Source organism: Globicephala melas, chromosome 17, assembly GCF_963455315.2.
Source record: "Globicephala melas chromosome 17, mGloMel1.2, whole genome shotgun sequence".
Lineage (NCBI taxonomy): Eukaryota > Metazoa > Chordata > Mammalia > Artiodactyla > Delphinidae > Globicephala > Globicephala melas.
Window position 1 is genome coordinate 17,573,248 of NC_083330.1, and position 27,370 is coordinate 17,600,617.

A 27,370-nucleotide genomic window follows, 5' to 3' on the forward strand; every position below is an offset into this window, starting at 1 on the left:
AACTATAAAAAAATTTTTTAAATCAATCCCCAAGTCTACCTCCTAAGTATCTAGACGCTGTCCCCTCCTCTCCATCCCCACTATTCCAGGCTCTCATCACATTAAGCCTGAATTACAGCATCCTCGTAATACATCTTTCTCCCTTGAATTTTCAGCCTATCCAAACTATTTTCCACATACTGTGAAAGCAATATTCCTAAAACAGACATACAATTATTTTATCGCTCAGCTTAAAATCCTTCGAAGGCTTCCAATCGGCTTCAGGATAAAATCTAAACCTCTTGGCATGCCACTTGAGGGCATCCACATCATCGACCTGCCTGAACTTCAGCCTTTTCATTCCACTCAAACCAAACTGCCTGCAAGTCCATGAATAAACTACACTTCTCAGGATTCCCTGCCATTGTTCCCAAAATCTAGATTGCTTTTTCTTACCTTCTTCTCCTGGCTTATGCCTCATTAACCTTGAAGATTCAGTTCAGGTGTCAATTCCTTCTGGGAGGCTTCTTTAATTCCCCAAACTGAGTGCCCTGCTTGTTCTCAATGTTTCCATAGCATTCAATGGACGCATCTATCACTGTGTTAGTTTCTTTTCATTGCCTTCCTCTTCTAGCAGACTAGAGTCTATCAGATTGTCTTTCATCAAAGTATCTAACACAACACACGGCAAAGAGTAGGCATTAGGTAAATGTTTGCTGAATGAGTGCAACCTTGCTAAAGTCCTTTCATTTGGTATTATTTCTAGTTAGCAAATGAGGAAACTAAGGGAGGTCCAGGGTCTTGTCCGAGATCACATAACCGAAAGCATCAGAACCAGGATTTGAACCAAATGTTCTGACTGTAATGGAAATGATTTTCCCTCTGAATCTTTGCCTTTAGGGAACCACCGTATAAAATAATTGTGCTCCGCAGAGCCGTTTGGATGGGACTAAACCCTGTTTCTCCAGGCTGGGCACAAACCCAAGCTTAGTCAATGAAAGTATCCCCTCATCCCAAATGTGGTCTGAATGAATTCTGGGATCCCCAAATTCTGGGATGAACAGGCTACTCGGAACTTTTCTAAGAACTATCCAAAAACAAAACAAAAATGTGTTCCTCCTCCAGTACAAGTCTAAGGACTATGTAGCGTATAAGGTACAGCAAAGGGAAGAGAGTGTCTTTGAAAATAAAGTCAAGCACAGGAAAAATGAGACAAGAGCTAGAAAGAGAGAAACGGAAAATGAGGAGAAACAACACTAAAGCTCTGCATCAACCAGGCCTGAAGACTTCCCCAAGAGGCCTCCCGGTCACATACAGCGGAAATTCCCATTCTCATATAATATAGTTTGGGTTGTGGCCCTTTGGCAATCCGCATCTGTAGATCAGAGGGCTTTCCGGCCATTAGCCATGCAATAATGCTTTTTTAATCTGTGAATACAAAAAATTGATAAATTATTTGTTGGAGGCCTGATTTCAGCCATTCTACTCCTTGAGATGATGTATGTAAGTTTTTATAACAAAGATGGGAGAACAAAAGCATAAAATTGTTCTCCAATCTTTATATCTTGTGCTCTGTCATTAGTGAACAGTGCCCCAAATGAGAAAGAAAAAGATTTCTGGACATCTTCATTGTCAAACATCTTGGGTGCAGCAAAGGGAGACACAGGTATTTTAGAATCCGAGTTGTATCCACAGAGTTTGCTCATGGATAAATCTTTTCTCTCCAGCCATCATAAAATGGGGTGGAGGGTGAGTTCCTCCTTAGGCCTTTGAATAAGTTCAAGTGGAGACACCTCATCAGAAAAGAACAGATTAAAAGACAGCATGGGTAATATCTAATTAATTGATATTATTTTAAATGGAAAATGAAAAGACCTTTTCAAAAATCCCTCTAAATGATACTTGTTTCTTAGACTTCTTAACCTTTCAGTCCCTGCCTTATTAAGAAGCTACTGATTCATCTGGAGTCTGACAAGGAGAAGAATGTCTCCTCTGACCTTTGGCTCCAAATTCCCTGTAAAGCATTCAGGTGTTGCCATCTGCAAATTAAGGTCATATGTGAAACCATACTTTTAACAGCCTAGTGAATAATGGGTAGGTCTGACCTTTTGTGAGCAGAGAGCTTTTAAGTTGAAACATGCTTTGGCAGCTTACCAGTACTTCCTTATTTTCTTTTTACCCTTTGTGATCTAAAGACTCTCCAAAAATCTGAAGGGAAAGTCCACTTGATCCATTAAATGGGAATGGCCTAAGGCACAACCCTCTAGAGAAGTCACTAAAAAATTCTTGCAGCCCTCATGACATCCATGGAATCAGATCCTGAAACTAGAAATTGCCAACAAAGGAAAAATGACAACAATCTTAACAGAAAATCTAAAACAGAAAAAAAAAAAAAAAAATCAAACCAAACCACCAGACCCCTGTCACATTCTCACACCCGAACTCCTCTCCCCCAGGTCCACTCTGTTCCAGCCACACTGGCGTCCTGGTGGTGGCATCAACGCGCCAGGCACACGCCTACTTCAGGGGCTCTGCACTGCTGTCTCTTCTGCCTGAACGTTCTCCCCTCTCTCACGACATCCACACTGCTTATTCCCCCTGCTCCTTTAGGTCTTCATCAAAATTGTCACCTTACCCAGGACAGAGATTACTGTCTGATTTTTCACTGTTTTAGAACTAGATTTCTTTCATTTAAAAATAATAAGTTCATTAATCAAAACTTTGCTTCAAATAACAGACTACAGATATCAAAATACAATAAGCATTTAAATATAATACCCTCATGAGTCTTCATTATAGTACATTAAAAGTAAAACATCTTTCAAGTATAAAACAGACAAGGTGTTCCTATCTCAGGTGATCCCACCTATCTGTTGTACTCAAGTAGGCAAATAGTTTTATTTATATTAGGTAACCTCAGACTGATGAGAAAGACAGTGGTTATGTAACAGAGAAAAGAGAAATAAAGCGACTATAAGAGAAACAGTGTATCCCTCTTGCCTCCCATGCAGGGTGGGCACCAAGTTGAGAGCTGGTAAGCCTGCCAGTGGATGTTCCAGAGTTAGACGGAAGAGGGTGAGAATGGAACAACATCCAAAGGAGCCGAGGAGAGCTAAGAGTTTAGGCCAAGAGAGCAAGGGGAAGATGGTAAATACTCTCTGACAGCATTACCGGGGGGAAAAGATGGACTACAAGTCACCAACTGCAGGTTTCAGCAGGGCAGGCAAGGGAGGTATCAGCTACCTGGTGGACAAGAGACATTACCACAAAGATGAGAGGAGCCCGCACCCTCCCTTCCCACCAGGACAATACAGAAAACTCCCCCCAGACACATTGGGGAGGAAGCGGGGAGAGGCAGAAGGTTTTCTTAGAGAACTTGAACAATATTTAAACGAACCATTTACAGTTTGAATAGGACTAGATCTTAAATGGCAATTTTTCCACTACCAAGCAAGACTCCAAAAAGTATTAGATTGTCTGTTGATTAGATAAGTAACTTCTCCTAATATCTGAATTGTAATAATTGGTCGGTAAATATACAAAATGATTTTAAAAGCATCAGCATCCCAACACTAAAAGAAATGATATGTGACTGGATAGAGGTTATCAGCTAACACTACAATGGCAATCCTACTGCAATATAAATGCATCAAATCAATATATTGTATACCTTAAAACTTACACAATGTTATGTCAATTATGCCTCAATTAAAAAGAAAAAATGTTTAAGCATCAGCAAATATCTGATCACACATGAGAAAGGATTACTTAGGATAGAAGCAGTGGGAGAAATCACACCAAAAAAATTAATAGATTAGACCATATAACATTTAAAACTGTAGTACATTAGAAACAAACACAAAACTAAAAGCCAATTTTTTAAAAGCAGGAAAATCAAACAAATAGAATAGACTTAATGCTAATACCCTCAACACATAAACATTTGAAGACTGATCAAGCAATGCAATAAAAATTAGCAAATTAAAATAGACAAATCAAAATGGACAAGTAACTAATATATTTGAAAAACTGTTGAGCCTCATAAGTTATCAATAAAAGCAAAAAAAATTAAACATACCACTTTTTAACTATCAAACAAGACAATGTGTTTTAAACTCAATGTTTTCAAAATAGTACAAAACATACTATAAGAAATTAGTATAAGCTTTAATGTAATCAGGTAATATCAATAAATTACTCTTCTTAACCCAATATTCCCCTTATAGTAATATATCTTAAGGAAATAATCAGTGATGTGAACAAAAACTTGTATATAATTTTTACTGCAACATTATTTATAATTGTCAAAAAAAGAGGAGGGGCTTCCCTGGTGGCACAGTGGTTGAGAGTCCGCCTGCTGATGCAAGGGACGCGGGTTCATGCCCCGGTCCGGGAAGATCCCACATGCCATGGAGCGGCTGGGCCCGTGAGCCATGGCCACTGAGCCTGCACGTCCGGAGCCTGTGCTCCACAACGGGAGAGGCCACAGCAGTGAGAGGCCTGGGTACCGCAAAAAAAAAAAAAAAGCGGGGGGGAGGAACAATCTAGATGATCAAAAACAGGTATTTTTTTTATATACTTATCAAGTATTCATTGTGTATACCTGTTTAAATACTGGTAGAGTACACCCTAGCCATATGAAGCATTATATAACCATCAAAAATATTTTTCAAAGGCTACTTAAAGATATGAAAAATGCTATCTGTATAAAGTGAAAAGAGGGCACAATACTGCATATTCAAAATGAACAAATGATGATATATTTATACAAAGAAACATTATTCAGCAACAAAAACTGGATGAATCTCAAAAAATGCAACATGGATGAATCTCAAAAAAACAAAAACAAGAAAACCATTATATGAAGTGAAAAAAGCCAGACACAAAAGAATAAATACTGTATGAGTCTATTTATAGAAGTTCAAGGGCAGGCAAAACTAACCTATGGTGATACAACAGCGGTTACTTCTGGGAGGAGGTGTATCAAGTGCAAATAAGTGTGAGGAAACTCTCAGGGTGATGCAAATGTTCTGGAGTTTGATGGGGTGGTGACCACAGGAGGATATAAATATGTAAAAACGTCATCAAATAGACTATAAATACATATATACATAAATAAAATAATAAAATAAAGTCGTCAAGATGTATATTTAAGATCTGTGCATTTTACTGTTCATATATTATACCTCCATAAAGTAATACAGAAATTGCATATAAAGGATAATTTCAATTTGGTTAAATATATTTATATGCAAAGAATAAAAAGAATGTAAAGTACAACAAAATATTAAAGGTGTTTAATTCTGGGATTGCAAATTATTTGTATTTTTAACTTTCTGCATTTCCACATTCTCAACAATGAGTTACGTGACTTTTATAAATGATCAGGAAAAAAAACCCTGAACATTTTAAAAGAATTCTGCCATGCTTGCAAAAGAAAATTCTGTTACACTTATAACTATCACAAAATTATTCAATGTGCAGAAATACTTAGTAAGTCCTTCTAACAATTTTCCTATAAGTTATAAACAGTCATATTTGCAATGTATGCGGAAAAATTAAGAAAAGCACTAATTAAGCTAAGCATCTACTTGGTGACTAAATGAGCAAGATAACTGGAAAGCCCACACCACACTGTGGAATGATTTTAAAACATGGTCCTGCGTGCAGCAAACACAGGGCTCTTATGACTCAGCAACAACCAGCTCCTGAAAAAGTTAATTTTCTTTATTTATTACTTTAAGTATTCCTGATAAGCTTGATGTATCTAAATTCCATGCAAAATGCCCCAAGTGAATTTTCTTTACAACAAAAATACCTTTTGAGTTTCAGAAACTTTTACAATATGCGTAAAATAATAAATAAGAACAAAACCAAAGAAGACATACAAACCTCTGATTGTACATGCCCCGAAAGTTGTAATTAGCTCTATAATTTGGGAAAGGCTTTGGATCTAACGGCCTGTAGATGGCAGGCTCTCCCCTTTTCATAGCAAGCCCATTCAGTTCCACAGTTGGTGTTATACTACCTGTTTAAAAGAAATATTAAAGGCACACAAGTGAAATATTTCCATAATAAATCATGCAGTCCATATTTATTTTACATATAATTACAATGGAAGACGGTGGCAGTGGATGCCCTTCTGCCTGATTTTCTAAGGGGGTGCATAAACAAGCTACATAAAACAGGAAAATCGTTTCTAGTGAAATCTCTTTGGGGTTGCTGCAACATTTTCTGTACATTAATGACCAAAAATTCAACTTTATAGTCCCACTGTTTCAAAACAAGGAAAACAGAAGATTCGTAGATGGCTTCGTTTGGATATTATAAAGCAACTACTGAATTTCAAAGTTCCTTACTCCAGAAAGCTTACAACTACTTAATCATTAAAAGCATTATCATCTGTGAATATTTTAAGTTATATTTTGGTTATCAAGCAACTAGAATTAGCAATATGTACAGGGTCATCAGTAACTCTTGGACTTATCTAATGAAAATAAATTTTGAGTTTTTTCTATAACCAACAACAGGACAAAATAGTAAATACAAGTAATGCTTTCTGTGGATAATCTTAAAAGATACATGCTGAAGCATTTATGGATGAAGTGATGTGTCTGAGATTTGTTTCAAAATAATTCAGAGGACAGAGAGATGAGAAACAAGATGGGATGTGTGAGTAACTGTTGTGCCTGATAACAAGTACAGGAATGTTCAATAGCTTATCTTTTCTACTTTTGTAAAAGTTTGAAAAATCCCATAAAATATAACACACAATGTACAGTTATTATGTCAAGTTATTTTCAGTGCCAAAAAAGGTTATTTAGTAAACATACATATATGTTCCAAATAACAAATCACAAAAATGAATCTAAAGCTTTTATAGAGAGTAAAATTTATTTCTCATGTAAATTCTGTATTATTTCATTTGAATTATGCCTTTTGCACCATACATTTAAGACTCCCCTTCATCATGAACAAAAATGGATCCACTTACTGCAGCAGAGAAACTGGGGCACAAAGTACTAGCTGAGGGGTGGTGGAGCCTGACACAAATGCACAACTGGCTGCTAGGTCATAAGCAAGCCATCAAGAGTCATACGCTGCTCATTTTATGTCTCATCTCTAAAGAATTCACATGAAACCACTGAAGAGCATAATAAGAACAGGAACTAAACCAAGGTTAAGAAAAAGGAAAAAATAAAGGAGGTGGGAGGACAAAGGAGAAAGCAGAAAAGAAAAAGATAAGGATAAGAAAAACAGCAAAGAAAAGCTAACATGTTAAGTAGTAAGTCGAATTAGTCCAAACCCCAAATTTAACACATACACTCGGGGCAGAGGAAGAGTAAGTCAAGCACAAAGGGATTCTTTCTTTGTTTCTTACAGCATTTTACCGAGGGATAAGTAAAATGTACAAACCTTAAGCATACAGCTCCATGAGTTACTATACATGTAACACTCATACAACCACCATTCAGATCAAGATCTGAACATTTCCATCACCCAGAAATACCCAGTCAATACCCACCTCCCCATGTTATCCATTCTGACTTCTGTCATCATAGATTGGTTTTGCCTATTCTTCAAATCTAAATGTGTATTAGTTTGTCTTGCTTCTTTCACTCAACATAATGCTTTGTTGAATATCACTTTCAAACTCTCCCACTGAAAAGCATTCCACTCAGTTTATCTAATCTGCCCTTGATGGGACATCTGGGTTGTTTTCAGTTTGAGGCTATTAAGTATCAAGCCACCTTGAACACTCTTCAGTAAGTCTCTCAGCAGACCTATACGCTCTTCTCACTTGGGTATACACCTAGCAGTGGAATTGCTGGGCCAGAGGGTAGGTTCATGTTTAAAAGTAAAGTTAAAACTGCCTAACAGTTCTCCAAAGATAATTTTTAACACCAAGGAGCCATCCACGCCTTAAGAAGTTTCCATTTTTCTTATTCCATAAAGATTTCAGTTTACTAATTAACAGATTAATCAGTTGTACAATTTATGTCATTATGAATTCTACTTTGCAACAATCATACAGGCACAAATAGCATAAAGTTCAAATGGGAAAACTAGAAAAGAAAAAAAAAAGCTTGAAAGACCTCATCCTTTAAGGATGGCAATAAACAGGAAAGTAGTGTGTTTGAAAATGAACAGTGAGATGATTTTAATGCACTGGTAGGATATACTATGTCTGCCACCCACACCAAAATTGCATTTTAAACTAGGTGAAAGTACTGTATTCATATTATTTAAATAAAGAAATAATCTCATACAAATTCCTCATTTGAAAGTAAGGCTACAGTACATTTTCTTCATAGAAATGCCAGAAACTGGTGTTGTGAAGGAGAGTAGAAGAGAAGCAGAAAAGCACAAACCACACAGAGAAGGTTTCAACTCCTCTGAGTGAAGTACTCCATCTGTTTCCTACAGAATGAGCCTGACATCTCCACATGTGCATACCTCTCGTTACTTACATAGTAATGCTCTCACAGAAAACATTTAAAGAATAACTTCAAACTATGAGCTGTCTCTAGGAAATGCTAAGTACCATTGTTTTCAACATGTGACGGTTGGACCCAGGTTGCATAAAGATAATCATTGCATAGGAATCCTCATGTATTTTATGGCTATAGAGTTGACACTGTAAACACATAATCAGTTTTTAGTGGTTTTTAGATACATTAAAGGAAATTTCTATATTTACCAATGATAAAAAAAAGACTAATTAATTAGATACACAAACGTATATAACAACAATTGTGGACTCCTATCATGTGACAGATTAAAAACAAGATGCCACAACTAGTTTTCAAGGAGCCATGTATTACTAACACTTAAAGAAACAACTTTGTAGGAAGTTAGAAAAGTCCCTGGAACATAGTAGTCACTCAATAAATATTTGTTGAAAGAATGAATTGATTAATCAATAAATCAGGGCTCTTGGAGAAATTATTGGAGTCAGGGCAGGGAAAACACAAGATGACCCAGGAACATCTTATCGTGCCAGAAAGAAATGCCCAAAGAATGATGAGGAAATTATCTGACGGACACAGGAGTCAACTTGAAGTGGTCATGCCACTGGCCAAATCTGGGACAATTTGAGCATCAAAATAAATAATGACGATTGTAGATCCTAAACCTGTAGGTAAAACAGAAATCCAAAAGTCTATAGTGATATAAATAAACAAACAAAAAAAAAAGACAGGGACAAGAAAGCTCTTGGGTAGAATGCCAACTAATAAATCGAAAAAGAATATGGAATTAAAAATCACCCTTTGGCAACCTTCAGAGTAGTCATGGATTCAGACAAGAATCATCAATCATCAGTCTTTCATGTAGGTGAAAGAAAGTTTGACAAGGAACAGAATGTTTATATAGTCTCAAAGTACCTCCTCAGGAAATAATTGTTCGGGACTTCTCTGGTCGCACAGTGGTTAAGAATCTGCCTGCCAATGCAGGGGTTCAAGCCCTGGTCTGGGAAGATCCCACATGCCACAGAGCAACTAAGCCTATTCGCCACAACTACTGAGCCTGCGCTCTAGAGCCCGTGAGCCACAACTACTGAGCCCGTTTGCCACAACTACTGAAGCCCATCCGCCTAAGAGCCCGTGCTCCACAACAAGAGAAGCCACCGCAATGAGAAGCCCGCGCACCGCAATGAAGAGTAGCCTCCGCTACTCTCCGCTACTCAACTAGAGAAAGCCCGCGTGCGGCAACGAAGACCCAACGCAGCCAAAAATAAACAATAAATAAATAAATTTATTTTAAAATATATTTGTTAATTATATTATTTAATAATAAAACATACTTAAAATTAATTAACTTTACAATACAGAAGCCTGGCAGACATACTCTTCACCAAGAAACAAAAGACATCACTAATGGGACAAATCAGTATCATGTGTCTCCTGATATGAAACACCGAGATGAGCCCAGGTCACTTCTGTGATGATATTCATGCTAAAAATGCATAAATCATGAGGAAACACCAGACAAACTCCAGTGAGGCGCATTCTACAAATGATGTGTAGAAACGTCAAGGTCATAAAAAACAAGAAAGACTGAGGAACTGTTTCAGACTGAAGTGGAATGAAGAGAAACAGTAAGCCCATGATGCTGATTAGATGCTGGTCTTACAAAGGACATAACTGGGACCATCAGTGAAGTGTGACTGGAGTCTGTGGATTACACGGTGATACCAAATCGATGTTAACTTCCTGATAGGACAGTGTCTGTGTACTTAAGAAATAATGGGTAATGGGACACCATGTCCATAACTTATTCTCAAAAGGTTCAGAAATGTTAACCATTTCTGAGTGATGGGTACCTGGGAGCTCTATGTACTCTTTCTACAAAATTTATATGTATAAGAAATTATTTCTAAAAAAAGTTTAAAAAAATAAGAGGAAGGAGAAAGCAAAGTAGTTCTATGATATCCTCCTCATTAACAGCAGATTACCCATGCTGTACTAAATTTAACTCCTCTCTGGGACATAACTACTTTTTAAGGTCCATCTACTTCCTGTGAAGTCAGGACTGGATCTCCCCTCCTCTGCAGTGCAGACAGGAATGGATCGTCTTTTCAATAAAAGTGCTAAGTTATATATTAAAAGGAAGAAAAAAATCTTGACTCCTACCTCACCTCATACATAAACCTCAATTCCTGACAGACTGTAGATCTAAATTTAAAAGATAAAATAATAAAACTTCTAAAAATAATATGAGGTTATCGTCACAATTCTGTGGGAGATAAAGATGTCTTAAAGAGCACAAAAAAAGCACCACCATTCCAGCAATTCCACTTCTGGGCATTTATCCTGAAAAAACAAAAACACTAACTTGAAAAGATATATGCACCCCCACGTTCATGGAAGCAAGCTAAGTGTCCACTGATGGATGAATGGATAAAGAAGAGGTGATGACACACATATACAATGGACGATTATATAGCAATAAAAAAATTTTTGCCATTTGTGACAACATGGATGGCTCTTGAAGGCATTATGCTAAATGAAATAAGTCAGACAGAGAATGACAAATACCATATGACCTCACTTATATGTGGAATCTAAAAAAAAGAAAACACAAAAAAACAGAACTCATAGATACAGAGAAGAGATTGGTGGCTGCCAGAGGTGGGAAGTAGGGGGAGGTGTAATAGGTGAAGGGGGTCAAAAACGTACAACCTTCCAGTTATAAAATAAATAAATCATGGGGATGTAATATACAGCATGGTGATTATAGTTAATCATACTGTATTTTATATCTGAAAGTTGCTAAGAGTATATCTAAAGCGTTCTCATCATGAGAAAGAAAATATTTTAATAACTATGTATGGTGACCGATGTTAATGAGATATTCTGGTGATTTCACAACGCATACAATACAAATCATTATGTTGTACAGCTGAAATTAACATAATGCTATGTGTCAATTAGACTTCAATTTTTAAAAAGCACTAACCATAAGGGAAAAGACTAACAAATTAGACTTTATTAATATAAAAATTTATGTTCATCAAAATGCACCATTAGGAATATGGAGATATTTGCCATACACATATCTGACAAAGTATATTAATCCAGAATACGTAAGAACCCTGTAAGTCAATAAAAAATTGAAAAACTGACAAGGCAGTTTCTTAACAGGAAAAATATATCAACAGCAGAGAAGATCCTAATGGCAACAGGCATATGAAAAGGTGATCACTTTAATTATTAGGGAAATGCAAATTAAAACCACAGTGAAATACCACCATATCCCCAGAAGAACAGGTAGAAATTTTAAGATACCCCATATTGACAAGGATGTGGAAAACTCTCATATACTGCTAGTGGGAGTGAAATGTGATATGTTTGACATTATGTATTAACACTGAAAACATGCAAAACCTACGACTCAACAATTCCAATCCTAGCTACACAGCCAACAAAAATGTATACATACAAGAATATTCATAGCAATCTTACTTCTAACAGCCCCAAACTAGAAGCAACCCAAATGTCCACCATTAGTATAATGAATAAGTAAATTGTGGTATATCCATGCAGTGGGATACTACATAGCAAAGAAATACTAGACTGTTAACACACAACACAATGAATCTCACAAACATGACATTGAGAAAAACAAGCTATCACAAAAAAGTATGATGCATGATTCCAACAAGCAGGCACAACAAATCTAGGATGACAGAGAGAAGAAGAGTGGTTCCTTTGGAGATGTTTAACCACTAAAAGAGGGCATGAGGGAGGCTTCTGAGGCACTGGTAAAGCCTGCAAAGTGTTCACAGTGCAAAACGCCATCAAGGCTCAACAACCATAATCTGTGCACTTGCCAGAACATAATATTAGGCTTTATTTTAAAAATTTACCTCAACAGTGAATAAACGTGTAAAATGTCACACAAAAAAATAAAATTAAAATTTACCCCCCAAAATCTACTCGTTCTGTCAGCTCACTGCAACATTCCACGGTGGAAACTTATCTCCACTGGTCTGAAAGGCCAGGGAGCCAGACTCTCTCCTGTTTCCTTCCTCTGACTCCTTTGCTAGTTTACCTCCGGCTACAACCCTTGGAAGTGGACCTGACCCAAAGCTCAGCACACAACACAAATGGACACTTGTCCTTCTGTCCATTCCAACTGCCGCGCCAACATTCCAGCAGAGGAGGGGGCAACAGCATTCCACGCACGTGTGTTTCTTTTCTTTCTTCACCCGTAAACTATGGCAGTGGTTTCCTAACTGATTTTGCTTTTGGTATTTTCCACCTTCCATTCACATGTCAAACTCAACTTCCTAAACTGCTCTTTTAAACACATCACCCACCTGCTCGTGAAAATTAATCCAAACTATGGATAAAATTTATCTCCTAAAGCTGCAGTCAAGTCCATCACAACCTACTTTCTAACTACATCTCTCGTCTTGTCTCTTACTAGCCACTTAACCTGCTCTAATTAAAAACCGTCTACAAAAAAATTTTTTTTTGCAAAACCCATCATCCAGATTCCTATTCCAATGTCTTTCCTCATCGTATTCCCTCAGCCTGGAATATTCTTTTCTCTCCTCTATACGTACGTGCCTACTCTCTATTCATGACCTATATCTCACCTCAACTACTTCAGTCCATGTTTATCATTACTTATAATACCGACGCCTATTATTACTCACTTGGTACTTAATCTTTACCACTGAGTTACATGTTTTATGTAAATGACTAAAATCCTCACAGCAAAGGACAATGGTTTATAACTCTTAGATATATTAAAACAAATGCTTAATAGAGGCGGTGGTGGTGTGGTGCTAATGATCAACCAGTAATCTGAAAAGAGTTTTAAAAGTTAAGAAAGTAGACAGTCTCTTACCAGCTTCAAGCTGAATTGGTTTTTTTATTATAATAATATTTTTGCTTATTTACCCATACTTAATAAATACTGGAATCAGCTGAACAGATGCAAAAGGACTACTACTAGGAAAGTCATGGAGTTCTGGAAAAGGCAGTCTTTGCAAGAGGAGACTGTCTACCTAACACGTGCCATGTGGGAAAGAAGTGTCTGACCTGACTCTGACCATAAGCACATGAACTATAATTAAACAGACTACAGAGTCGCTGCCGGCAGCAAGTGTCTTTTTTCACTCCGTCACAAAAGTACTCCATCTAAAGCAGTATCGGTCAGAAGGTAGCCACTTGCATTAATAGGTTAACAGATGAGTAAATGGACATAAGGCTGGCACTAAACTTACGGAACTTCATTAATTTGAGGCTACCAATTCATGCACTGTGTCTGATACAGGTTTGCGCTTCCCAAGAGATGACTGGACACTTAGAACAACTTTTTAAAATTATTCTTAGGAGATTAAAATTAGAATACTCATTTACTTAGCAGTATATTACACACAGGTGGGTTTTTCGGATTTGTGGGTTTCTTAAACTCCGTATGAATGTTCTAAATGTAAATGGCAACCATTTCTACATGAATAAAATAATCAGATGCTTAGGGCTAATTTTATAATTTTCTATTAAACTAAAATAAAGAATAACTATTTTTAATTATTAAATTATATATTATACATTTAGAAAGAGAAATTGATCATTTCTATCTTTGCTTTAGAAAAAAAAACTCAGTCCTATTTTCTGCTCTTTGTATCCAAATGTCTTTTTATCACACATAAAAAGTAAATAATGCACCTTTAGAGTATCCACTAAAGCAAATTTTTAAAATAATTACAATTACCGTCTTCATTCTCTCACCTTCAGTTATTATCCGGCTGTCTTTACCAGCTGTGCTGTCAATACCTGTTGACTATGCAATGGGCCTGTATGAAGGAAAATACAGAGAACAGCACATGCAGAAGATGACAACAGGAGGAAACGAGTCAGGGCCATACCTGGGTTATTGTTAACACTGCTTTTGGGCGGCTTCTGAACTGGTTTGGGAAGCGTAGATTCAGTCAAAGCCTTGTTAGCGACAGCCTGCTGGGCCTTCTTTATACTGCTCCCTTCGGATTCCCATGTCTGCTCCCCAAGACTCAGCTGCACTGAGAACATCTTGGAAAAACATACAGAGACAAAGAAAACATTGAAATTTTTCAGGAAATAAAGTGTGCTGTCTGAGAGAAAAATAGATACACCACAGAATCAAAATTTTAGAGCTAGAGTTGAGCTTACAGATCATTTGCAACAAAAATCTTATTCTAACTAGTGAACGAATTTTAAGAGATTGTGCCAAATTCTGTTCTATCCAAAGGCTTAACGGCAGCTCTAAGTGTACATGTTGGGTAGAATGTATCAAGAGGAAATCGCTTCCCTAAATGGAATCATACTGTTAATGTCAGTCAGTCTTCAAAAAAGTAGAATAAGAACAAAGAGTAAGAGAAACTATACGAGAATCCAAAAGGTCCTGTGTCTCTGTAACTTTTACAAAATCTAATTCCTTAAACTTTATACCTAGCACAATCTAGTCAGTGAGTCAGGAAATCCTATTAAATATTCTGTCATCAAGGAACTCTCAATCCTCCACAACCAACCTTTAACCAGTCACCAAATTCAGTCAATTTTAACCTCATGAATATTTCTCAAATCTCCTTCCTCTCTCTGCCAGTGACACTGCTACACTAGATGTATCTTAGCTTAGATATAATAATCTCTCAACTGACTGCTGCTAAATCGAACTATCTTTTGAAAACTCAAATCCAACTGCATCACTCCAAACAACACCAGGTTAAAAACCTTCGATTGTTCCCCTTGTAACACGGCACAAAGGAGCTACCTGTCCATCTTCATTTCACACCCACCCCTCCCCTTGCACATCCTAACATTCCATTTACACCGGATTTCCATATGCATCCAAAAACCTATTGTTCACCTTTAAAATTTAGGATCAAGTTACAGGATACACATACAATCTGCTGTTTTACTCCACAGACAGCTTACTACTTTGTAGGAATACAAGGTATGAACCTCAAAATACTTATTAATTATGAAGAAGTAAATGTCTTTGCAGGAAAGAAATCAGGTAGAAAATACCTTTAACAACAGAGTGATTAAAGTTAGCATCATCAATAATCATTCAAAGGGACATCATGTGCCTCCTGATATGATCCAATGAGAAGTATGTAGCATTCTTGGCTAAAAATGTTTACCCTGAATCTAATCATAGAGAAACAATCAGGCAGATCTGGGTTATGGTATATTCTATAAGACAACTGACCTAAACTCTTCAAAACTGTCAATATTATGAAAGAAAAAACCAAACAAAAGAATGCATGGGGGCTGTCCTAGATTAAAGGATGCTGAAGAGACATGATGGGGTGTAATAAAGTACAATGTATGATCCCTGACTGGATTCGTACTGGGAAGAAAAGTATAAAGGGCATTTAGAGAACAACCAGGGAAATTTGACTATAGACCATAATATACTAAACAAACTCAGTCAAGTTTAAATTTCTTGAGTGATTATAGTACTATGGTTATGAAGAAGAATGTCTTTGGTCTTACAAGATAGATATACAAGTATTTAAGGATAAAATGTCATGATGGTTGAAATTTATTTTCAAATTGTTCAAGGAAAAAGTATGTATTTATACAGAAGAGCAAGAAAAGAAGTAAATGTAGCAATGCAGTAAATAACTGAATGATTAGTAAATCTGAAAGATCCATTATACTGCTCTTTCAATTTTTCCTGTAGGTTTTCAATTTTTCAAAATACAGAGTTGAAAATATTTATAAGCATTTGAAATTCAAAATATGTACATATCTATTAAAAGTGAATAATTTTTCTTTTATTCTGATTCAGTTTAAAATTTTTACCTAAAACATATCTTTAATTCATTGACCCCCGATTTTAAAACGATTTTTCAATGACTAGGTCTTTTGGCTTTCAACTTACAGTATATAACAAAGAACTCTGCCACAAAGAAAACATTCTCTCTCCCATTCTCCTCCAAATCAGTTCATGCTCCAGAATTTTCCAGCCATTATTCTTCCATTAATTCAGGTTCAAAACCTCAATAGCTTCTTTGTTTATCCTTGTTTTCCTAAGACTTATTTAACAACACCTCAAAACTGTTCTTTGCTATTTCTGTTGTCACCACCTTAGTCTAAAGCCCCTATAAACTCAGATTTCCTGCCTCCTAATCTTCCAGATGTCATCACTTTCCCAGTCTCACTGGCCAGACACCTTTGAATGGTCTTCCTTGCCTGCTCCATTTCTCTCTGCATTCTCCCCTGCATCCAGTTGATTCAACCTCAAAAATACTTTTCAGATCTGGCCTTTCTTTGTAATGTTTGCCAATATCTTAGTGAAGAGTATCAATGTATCCCTCTCCTAAATTACTGTAAGACCATCCTAATATCACTCCTTTAACATAAGACTTTCCCATTCAAACTATCCTTCTTAGGAATTCCCTAGTGGTCCAGTGGTTAGTACTCCGTACTTTCACTGCCAAAGCCTCGGTTTGATCCCCGGTTGGGGAACTAAGATCCCACAAACCGCGCCATCACCAACATGAACATTCTATAAAATGCAAATGCATCCAAGTCAATCCTCTGCTTTTCTGAAACCTCTTAAGAATCCTACTACATTGTACACCTAAAACTAATACAACATTTTATGTCAATTATATCTCAATAAAACTGGAGAGAAAAAAAAGAGTCCCACTACAATAAAAATTTGTTAATTTTGAGTAGGACTCCTGGGACATACTGTTTATGAGCTGAAGTCACAATCCACCATTTACTATGTGTAACATTAGGGAAGTTAATTCTTTCCCTCTGTTTTCTTACTTCTTTAGTGAAAGTGGGGTAATAACACAGAGAATGGTTATGAAAATTAAAACAAAATTGTGTAAATGCCATTTGAAATGTAGAGATTGTCAAACTGGATAAAAAAAACAAAATCCAACTGTATGCTACCCTCAACTATAAAGACACATGGCTTAAAAGCAATGGGATAGAAAAAACTTTATCATGATAACATAAAGCAATGAAAGGTCAGAATGGTTATATAAATATCAGACAAAGTAGATTCCAGAGCAAAGACTACTACCAGTGATAACAAAGGTCATTTCATAACGATAAAGGGGCCAGTTAATCAAGAAGAGGATTAACAATCCTAAACACTTGGGTGACTAATAACAAAGTTTCAAAATACATGAAGCAAAAACTAACAGAACTGCAAAGAGAAATAAAGAATCCACAATTAAAGTCAGAGATTCAATACCTCTCTCCCAATAATTGATATAACAATGACCAAGCAATCAGGAAGAATACAGTAGACCTGAACAACACTATCAACCAACATAACTTGACTGCAATGTTTCTAAAACATCCACCCAAGAAGAACAAATATACATTTGTTCTCAATTTCTCACAAAAAATTTACCAAGACAGACAATATTCTGGACCATAAAACAAGTCACAACAAATTCTAAGGAGTCAAGTGATGAACAGTATGCTCTCTGAACACAATAGAATTAAATTAGAAAATAAGAACAGAAAGATCTCTGGAAAATCTCCAAATATTTGGAAACTACATAACACATTTCTAAATAACCTATGGGTAAAAGAAGAAACCAAGGGGAAAATAGAAAGTATTTTAAACTGAATGAAAATGAAAACTCTACATTTCAAAAGACGACACTGCTAAAACAGTACTAAAGGGAAATTTCTAGCACTAAATGCCTACACTAGAGAAGAAGTAAGGTCTCAAGTAAGTTAACTTCAGCTTTAATCTGAAGAAACCAGAAAAAGAGTAACTCGAACCTGAAGTAAATAGGAAAAAACGTAATAAACATAAAAGCAAACATAAGAAAATAAATATAGAAAAATAATAGAGAAAAAAAAATCAATAAAACCAGAAGCTGGTACTTCACAAAGATCAATAAAATTTGTAAACTCTGTGCAGACTAACCATGAAAAAAAGATAAGACACAAATTACCAGTATCAGGAATGAGAGAGGTGACATCACTACAGATTCATAAAATATTAAAAAGAAACAAGGGAATATTTTTTAACAACTTTATGCCAATAAACTCAACAACCTAAGTTCTTAAAAGCCACAGTTACTAAAGCTCATTCAAGAAGAAACAGGTAACCTGAACAGCATTATACATGTTAAGGAAATTCAATCTGTAATTTAAAATCTTTCCACAAAGAAAACTCCAGGCCCAGATGGTTCTGATGATAAATTCTACCAAACATTTAAGGAAGAAATAATGCCAATTTACAAAAACTCTTCCCAAAACTTGAATAAGAAGGAACACCTCTCAACTTATTCTATGAAGCTAGCGTTACCTTGATACCAAAACCAGAATAAGATACTACCAGGGAAAACAAAATAAAACTACACACCAATACCTCTCATAAAGATAAACATAAAAATCCTCAACAAAATATTAACAAATGGAATCTATCAATATAGAAATGAGATAATACTTTATAACCAAGCATTTTATCCCAGGAAGGCAAGGGTTTATTCTACATTTCAGAGTCAGTCAATGTAACTCACAATACTAAGAGATTAAAAATGGAAAAATTAAAAAAAAAAAAATGGAAAAATCGTATGACCATCTCAATCAATGTAGAAGAACCATATGACAAAAACCAACATCTATTCATGTTAAAACTCTCAGCAAAAAAATAATAATAAAAAAATAAAATAAAGAAGAATCTCCTCAATCTGATTAAAAGCATCTACAGAAAAAGCTACATCTAACATCAAAATTAATGAAGAAAAACTGAATGACTGTCCATAAAGTCAAGTTAAGAGATATCTGCTCTCACTACTTTTATTCAACATTGCACTGTAAGTTCTAGACAATGCAATTAGGCAAGAGAAATAAATAAAAGACATTCAGATTAGAAAGTAAGATTTAAAACTGTCTTTATCTACAAATAGCTTGTGGGACACCGACCAGAATCTTAAAAAAAAAAAAGAAAGAAAAAGGCTACTAGAACTAATGAGTGAGTTTAGCAAGACTGCAAGATGCTAGATCAATATAGAAAAATCAGTGTATTTTTGAAGCAGACTCACAGATATAGAAAACAAACTAGTGGTTACCAGTAGGGAGGGGGGTAGGGGTAATGTAAGGATGGAGGAGTGGAAGGTACAAACTACTGGGTGTAAGATAGGCTCAAGGATGTATTGTACAACATGGGGAATATAGCCAATATTTTGTAATAACTGTAAATGGAAGTAACCTTAAAAATTGTATTAAAAATTTTTAGAAAAAAAAGTAATCTGATGTATTTCTCTCTCCTAAATTCTTAGGCACTATGCAGATTCCCTATATTAGAGAGGCAGTTATTTTTAGCAGTATTTCACGGTATCAAATAAAGTTAACCTACAATGGAGAAAGTAGGAATTTTCTGATTTCTGTATTTGCACTTTTATTCTACATACTCATGTGTATATTTATACACAGATGTTATACATATATTTCAATGCTTTAATATGTATAAAATAAAATATATAAAACAGAAAAATATCAGTGTATTTTTATATACTAGCAATTCTTAATAAGAATTATAAATTGAAATTTGAACAACAATACCACTTAAAGTAGCATCAAAAATATGAAAGAGATAAACCTAAAGATGAGAAATACCTGTCCACTGAAAACTACAAAATATTGTTGACAGAAATTAAAGAATATCTAAATAAATAAGAGATACTCTGTTCATAGGCTGGAAGACTCGGTTTTTCTAACATGTTAATTTCCCCCAAATTGAGCTATAAATTAATTGCAATTCTATTCAAAATCCCAGCAAGGTGCTTTATAGAATGGACAAGCTGACTTTAAAATTCATATGAAAATGCAAAGGATGTTGAACAGCCAAAACAACTCTGAAAATGAAGAACAAAATTAGAGGGCTGGTACTACCAGATTATAAAGCTACAGTAATCAAAACAGCATAGTATTTGCATAAAGATAGGAAAATAGACCAACAGAACAGAACAGAGTCCAGAAATAAACAAACATATATATGGACAGCTGATTTTTGACAAAGGTGCCAAGGCAATGCAGTAAGGAAAGGAAAATCTCTTCAACAACTGGACATCCATATGCAAAAATATATATATATATATCTTGTTCCATAACTCATCATATACAAAAATTAACTCAAACTGGCAATTAGACCTAAATATAAGACCCAAATGTAAAACCTTAAACTATATAACATCCAGAAGAAAGCACAGAAGAAAATCTTACGACCTTTAATGGGGCAAAGATTTCTTAGATATAATACCAAAAGCAAAATCTATAAGAGAACAAATGGATAAACTGGAGTTCATCAAAATTAACAATTACTGCTCTTCAAAAGACAATGTTAAAAAAAGATAAGCCACAAAGAAGCAGAAATAATTGCAAAGCACATATCTAATAAAGGACTTGAATCCAGAGTATACAAAGAGAGGCATCGCAGGAAACAGCAGAGTAGAAAGCTCCAATAACGAACAGTGTCTGTCATATTATAAATACTCAACAGACATTTTACCAAGGATTTTTTAATCCTATATACAACTAATATGCAATGAGACAATTATCTGGGTACCTCCATCATCAACATAATTGCTGAAAATTTACAAATCATCATTCCATTATACTACACTAGAACAGGTATCATAGTTCTCAAATTACAGATGAGAAAGCTGAGATTCTAAATTAGTTGTTCAAGGCCACACAAGCTGGATAATGCAGGGCAAAGATCACGCTTGGGAAATCTAGCAAGAATTAAAAAAAAAAAAAAAACCACTTCTCTTCAAGGCCACTGGGTAATACTGCCTCCCTCAGTGATATCTATTCCAAAGTAAACCTTCTCAAAGTGTCAGTACGAGAGCAGCTTTCTTAACACTTAGCCGTGCACATACACAACTCATCAAAATAGGGAAATAAAGTAAAAAAAGAAAATACCACTTTATGTTATTCATGGCTCTCTTCCTTATACTCTATATTATAATAGCCTTCTGAGATTTGAGAAAATCAAAACAATTCATAGGAAAAATAAAGAACTGAATTTAGGTACTTAAGAGATACAGCAATGTCATAGTAATTCACGTTAATATAAAGTGTAACAAATTACTTCAGAGTTCAATTAAAAAGTGAGTATAAAAACAAAAGGGGACAAGGCAAACATTAAAATATTTTTTATTTAGGGCTTCCCTGGTGGCGCAGTGGATAAGAATTTGCCTGCCAATGCAGGGGACACAGGTTCGATCCCTGGTCCGGGAAGATCCCACATGCCGCGGAGCAACTAAACCCATGCACCACAAATACTGAGTCTACACTCTAGAGCCCGCGAGCCACAACTACTGAAGCTCACGTGCCACGGCTACTGAAGCCCACATGTCTAGACCCGGTGCTCCGCAACAAGAGAAGCCACAGCAATGAGAAGCCCGAGCACCACAACAAAGAGTAGCCCCCGCTCACCGCAACTAGAGAAAGCCTGTGCGCAGCAACGAAGACCCAACGCAGCCAAAAATAAATAAATAAATAATTTCTTAAATATATATATATATCTTTTATTTAATAGTCACACATCAAAAGTTGTACAAGTTGTTCACATTCTGTAAGACTCAATGGAGGAAAGAGGAAAGCATGTAGATAGATGACTACCTCCCATGAAGTATGTATAAGAAGACAATTCTACACCACCCTGAAGACATTAATCTCTATCCTGTGTTTCTCAACTCTGGATGCACATCTGGGTCATTTGAGAGCTTTAAAAAAATCCTGATGTCTAGGCTTCATCCAAGACCAATTAAATTAGAATTTCTGGGAGTGAGACTCAGGCATAAGTATTTTTTAAAGCTCCCTTGGTGATTCCAATGAATAGCCAAGGCTGAAAACCACTACTGTAAGTGTGTGTGTATGTGTGTGTGTGTGTGTATAAAATATATATGTATATATATGGAAATTGCCATATAACTGGTTAATGTCCCAAGAAAATTAATGAGTTGGGCCTAGGTTTAAATTTTTCATGCCAGAGTTAATCATTTATTTCATTAAAATACAGTTTGTATCTCACTTAAAACCACTGGTAGACATGCATAAATGCAAAGGACTTTGCTTTCCACAAAAAGGATCCAGACCTAGCCAATTAATATTAACAATAATTATTAATTAATATTACTTAGACTCATAAATACTATCTTTCATTAAAGAATATGCTAAGTATTCTAGTACTCACTCTTTAAAAATGAGCAACAGGCTAAATGGTGTGGTCTATGACCAAAACACCCAGAGCAGTAGGTGTAGGTTGTCAAAGGGATCTCTAGATCTCCTTAAAACCCAAAGGAATCTGGGACTGTCTAGAAAAAAGAATGTGGACCACAACAAACCTGGTGCATTAGAAGGGGAATTTAATGACACAGAAGAAACTTAAGGGAGAGGAGGGGAGAGAAAGCTGGAGGAATGACCTTGAAAAGGTGAGAAGGGTTGGGATTTAGTACAGAAATAGAGGGGTTGGCCTCTACAAGTCGTTCATCCGTAACTCAGAAGAGAAGCAGAGTTGGGATTTGGGTTGGGATTTTGCTAAGCATGTACTAACCAAGGGGGGAAGAGAGTTGAGGGTACATACAAAGCATATGGAATTTAAGCTAGATAAACATGTGAGGACTGAGGGAAGTAAGAAATAGTAAAACGGTGGTGGAATCAATGGATCTGTGGTGTGAAAGGACTATTGAAGTCAGACCACTAGAGGGAATGAAGTAGGTGTCAGAGACGAATGAATGCTTGAGATTGTAATTATGGAGGCTCTTGCAGTTATTGGTAATGAAAAAAATCAAGAATGTGATCCCAGGAATGAGTGGCTGAAGGAGAGTGGAAGACAACATAATTGGAGACATGCAAGAAACTGAAATGTCAGCATGTTGGAACAACCATCATTTAGACAATGATATCATCAAAAATTAAAACAGGATGAGTATTGTAGAGAGTGAAAGTGAGCCGTGAGAAATGTGATGGAATCACCCAGAGGTCAGCAAACGACTACTGTGATGTTACACTGGGGGTCAGTCTATTAACATGAAATTCAAACCTGGGGGTCTATCTCAGGGAAGAACACCTGGAATTGGCCATGAGAAGCAAAGAGGACACATACTACAGGAACCATGAACTGCAGAAGAATAAAATATTTCTTACCCTAAATAAGCTCAGTCTCATACAATAATAATGACCAACAAATACCATGGTACCACAGCACAGTAATGACTACAACTAAGAAAGTCGGAACCTGCTGGAGGCCCAGCGGAAGGAGCAGAGAAGTTTCACAAAGGTTTGAGAGACGTGAGATGTGTGTTCAAACCTGACAGATGTGAAAAAACATGAGACATTATAAGAAATGAAAACAGTTCAACGTGATTAAGGGCAGAAAGAATGAGTATGAAATAGATATGATTAACGGGAATGGAAGAGGATCAGGGTATAAGACTAGACAGGTAGACCAAGGTCACTACCTTCTTCTCTGAACAAAAAATACTATGAACAAATTAAAGTGCTGCCCAGAAATCCTTCATAAAAGCCTCTAATATGGAATAAAATTGATGGATTTCAGTTTCATCTTATTTTCCTTACTTTGAAGGAGATGCTAGAAATAATAATCCTGTGCTTTATGAAGATTAACCAACTTTTAGAGAATCAATTGCTTCCACACTGTATACAAAAATTTATAATCATCATCATAATCTCCAATATCCAAGATTAAAAACGTGCCAAGGAAATTTGTGCACGACTGAGTTTTTAAAAACAGATTAATAGAGCTCAAACATAAATGCATCAGTCATAGATTTCTTTGCAACATGTATACGTAAAAACATATGTATGAGGCTATATAAAAATATAAATCAATTTTCCATTTAAAAGAATATTATAACTGAATATATAGATAACAACAAAACTGGTATATACAAATTTTATAAATGGTGACTCTTAAAATTAAAAATCATATTGGAAAAGACATCTCACTAAGTAACGTTGTTGTATTTTACTCTGTATCCATTTTTCTGTTCGCAGTTACTATGTCATGGAAAAAGCACAGTACTTGGGAGCCACAGAATACGTGTTCAAGCGCTGGCACTGGCACTCATGAACTATAAAGCAAGTTACTAAACTTTTCCGTGCCTGAGTTTCTTAAAAGGAAATCAAAAATCCATGTCTCATGTGGTTTCATTAAGGTTTTTATGAAGTACTGTCTCTGAAAGAGCTCTGTAAACCATAATGAGCTATAAAATTGTTTAGTTACAGAGTGCAAAATATTTCTGATAGAGAAATAAGAGCCTTTACGCCATCCACTACCCCCTCCCCCCAAAAAAGCACAATTAAAACCTGAGATGATAAATCTGATAGACTTTGATAAGCATGTCTCACCACCTCTCTTCAAAACCTTACCTTCGAATGAGCAGGCCCTCTTTCTTTCAGAAGTTTATACTGGGGTTGGACTCTATTGAAACGGGCTAACTCATTTACCAGACACATTGGAGTTTTCTCTTTGGGGTTTGCCATTTTATCTTGGAGAGAAGCTGTAAATAAAAAGGCTGTAAAGTTTTTGTGAAGAACGACTTTACAAAATGGAAGAAAAACTAGTTTTGAATTTTTTAGATTGAAATCAGATTGTATATTTGGATTAAATTATTTTCATGAATTTTATACAAAAATTTCAAATCACCTGAAGTCTTCCATTACATGCAACAGAAATATGTATCACATTTTAAACAGTAAATTAAGGTAACTTTTTTCCTAAGTACCTAAATTGCTCTCTATACATATATATGATAACAGCATGCTTAAAGATTTAAAACAATATAAGATTATAATTTTTAATTGATCCTGTAACTTTCCTTTCCTCTCAAGAAATTTTAGCATAAACACATTATTCTTATTGCTATGAAACTAAATTTTATCTGCTTTTTCATCATTTGATCTTTCTTTTTTTCCTTCTCATTCTGAAGGAACATATTAATTGAAAAAGCTCTAGACTTGGGAATCAAGTCCTAAGTTTAATTACTAGCTCTCCCAACTACTGTGTTTTAGTAACTTTTTCTTTTTTTAATGAAACTTTGAAAAGAAATAGAATAATTTAACAAATGACCATGCCCTTATCACCCAGAACTGAAATTAACACTTTCTATGTTTGCTTTGTCTTACTTTAAAAAAAAAACAAAGAAAAAAACAGTATTACATTCCAGTTAAGTTCCCTTTATATTTTCCAGAAACTACCACTATGTGAATTTAAAATATATCCCTCCAGGATATTCTAAAATACATTTGTATGAATGCATGCATATCCATGAAAAAATACACAGTATTGATATATGTAGTTTTAGAGTTCACATAAATAGTAATATAAGAAACATATCATTTTCACTATTTTCTTCACTCTTCATTATGTTTTAGAGAGTTAACTTACATAGATCCAGTGCATTACTTTTAACTGCTGTATAATTTCCATCACAACATTTTATCATAAATTTTTTAATCTTCTCCCTACTGATAGTAGACATTTAGGTTGTTTCCAATTCTTCACTCTTACAAATTAAAACACGCTACCAAACAGCACGCAGAAGGAATGTACCAAATTACCTTCCCCTGGCAGCATGAGAATTACTATTTCCCTTCAACCTTGAAAACACGCAGCATAGTCAGATACTTTAATCTCTGACAATCTGATGTTTGACAAAACTTTGTTTTTGATCATTTGGGTTTCCTCTTCTGGGAACTGCTTCTGTCCTTTTTTCTATTGATTATTTTATGCATAATATCAATCTTTTATGGTCTGGGCCTTTTCTGCCTCAAGAAATCCTTCCCTAACCTGAAATGTCTTAATAATATTTACTTAAATTTACTAAGCCTACTATTCTTTATCTATAAAATAAGGGCAATAATCTATCCCACTTAACTAACTCAGATTGTTATAAGGTTAAGATTCTTAAATGCATGGTACTTTAAATTCTACCACAATTATTATTACAGCTTCAGAATATTTTCCTAACACTACAGTATTTTATCCTATATTTTTCCTTCATCTCATTTACAGACATATTTAACTGCTTTTTAGTTTTTCTTTCATCTCCCATGAATCAATGTTAAAAAACACTTTAAAACCCAAGCATAAAACATGCAAATGGATTACTTCCTGCTCAATTAAACTGTAGTCACAATACATAAGGAATACATTAAATAAATGGAAATAGCTGATTTTAGGAACTTCATCTATAAACTTTCTATGGCAAGGTTTAATGTAGAAAATAGTATTCTTTTTAATACTTTTAATTAACTTTTTAATGCCCTCTACAGGACTAATAATTTGGTATAATAACCTGATAACAATCATTATGATTAAGAAATTATTTTATAACAATACTACACAAATACCTAATAAGGCATAAGTTTAAAAAAAAATCTAAGCAATCAACTGTAGGACCAATACAGCTGACAGCTAATTCTACAATTAAACCATTCTAAGTGGCTTACAAACCAAAAATAAATAAATAAATAAACCTAGCAATTATTACTTTTTGGAACAGCACAAAAAAGGCAAAGAATATTAGTCAAGAGAGGTTGAAGAAATCTGCATTTTACTTATTCCACTGTATATCATTCAAATAAACATTTTATAAACTGTACCAGAAAGTCAGTCATTACATAAAATATAAGGTGACCTGGTACTATGATCAATTTTGGTCCTTGCATACCATGGCATTAAATACTCAAGTACAGTAGACAACACAGCTACCTGAATATCAAAAAGCAAAAGAAGAATGAAAATGAGAAGAATGAAAATGAGAAAATACTGAAGTCTAGTAAAAATGAGTCAATTTTGCATAACACTAAAACAGCATTTATACTGCTACTATAACAATTTTCATAACTTAGTAATGCTGCATATTCATCTATTA

General features: G+C 35.2%; 1 protein-coding gene across 13 annotated transcripts in view; it reads right to left on the bottom strand.

The window, feature by feature from the left end:
• Positions 1–27,370, bottom strand: part of STAU2 (staufen double-stranded RNA binding protein 2) — a 302,828-nt gene that overhangs the window by 245,600 nt on the left and 29,858 nt on the right. For 6 of the 13 annotated variants that reach the window (XM_060286970.2, XM_060286974.1, XM_030859552.2 and 3 more), the window contains exons 3-5: positions 24,864–24,994; positions 14,363–14,522; positions 5,872–6,007 (exon numbers count right to left, since the gene is read on the bottom strand). In XM_060286970.2, coding sequence (XP_060142953.1) covers positions 5,872–6,007; positions 14,363–14,522; positions 24,864–24,977 — 410 coding nt within the window. In that variant the 5' untranslated portion in view covers positions 24,978–24,994. Of the gene's footprint in view, positions 1–5,871; positions 6,008–14,362; positions 14,523–24,863; positions 25,010–27,370 lie in introns of all 13 variants that reach the window. The other 7 variants (XM_060286973.2, XM_060286971.2, XM_030859558.2 and 4 more) reach the window with 2 other exon arrangements.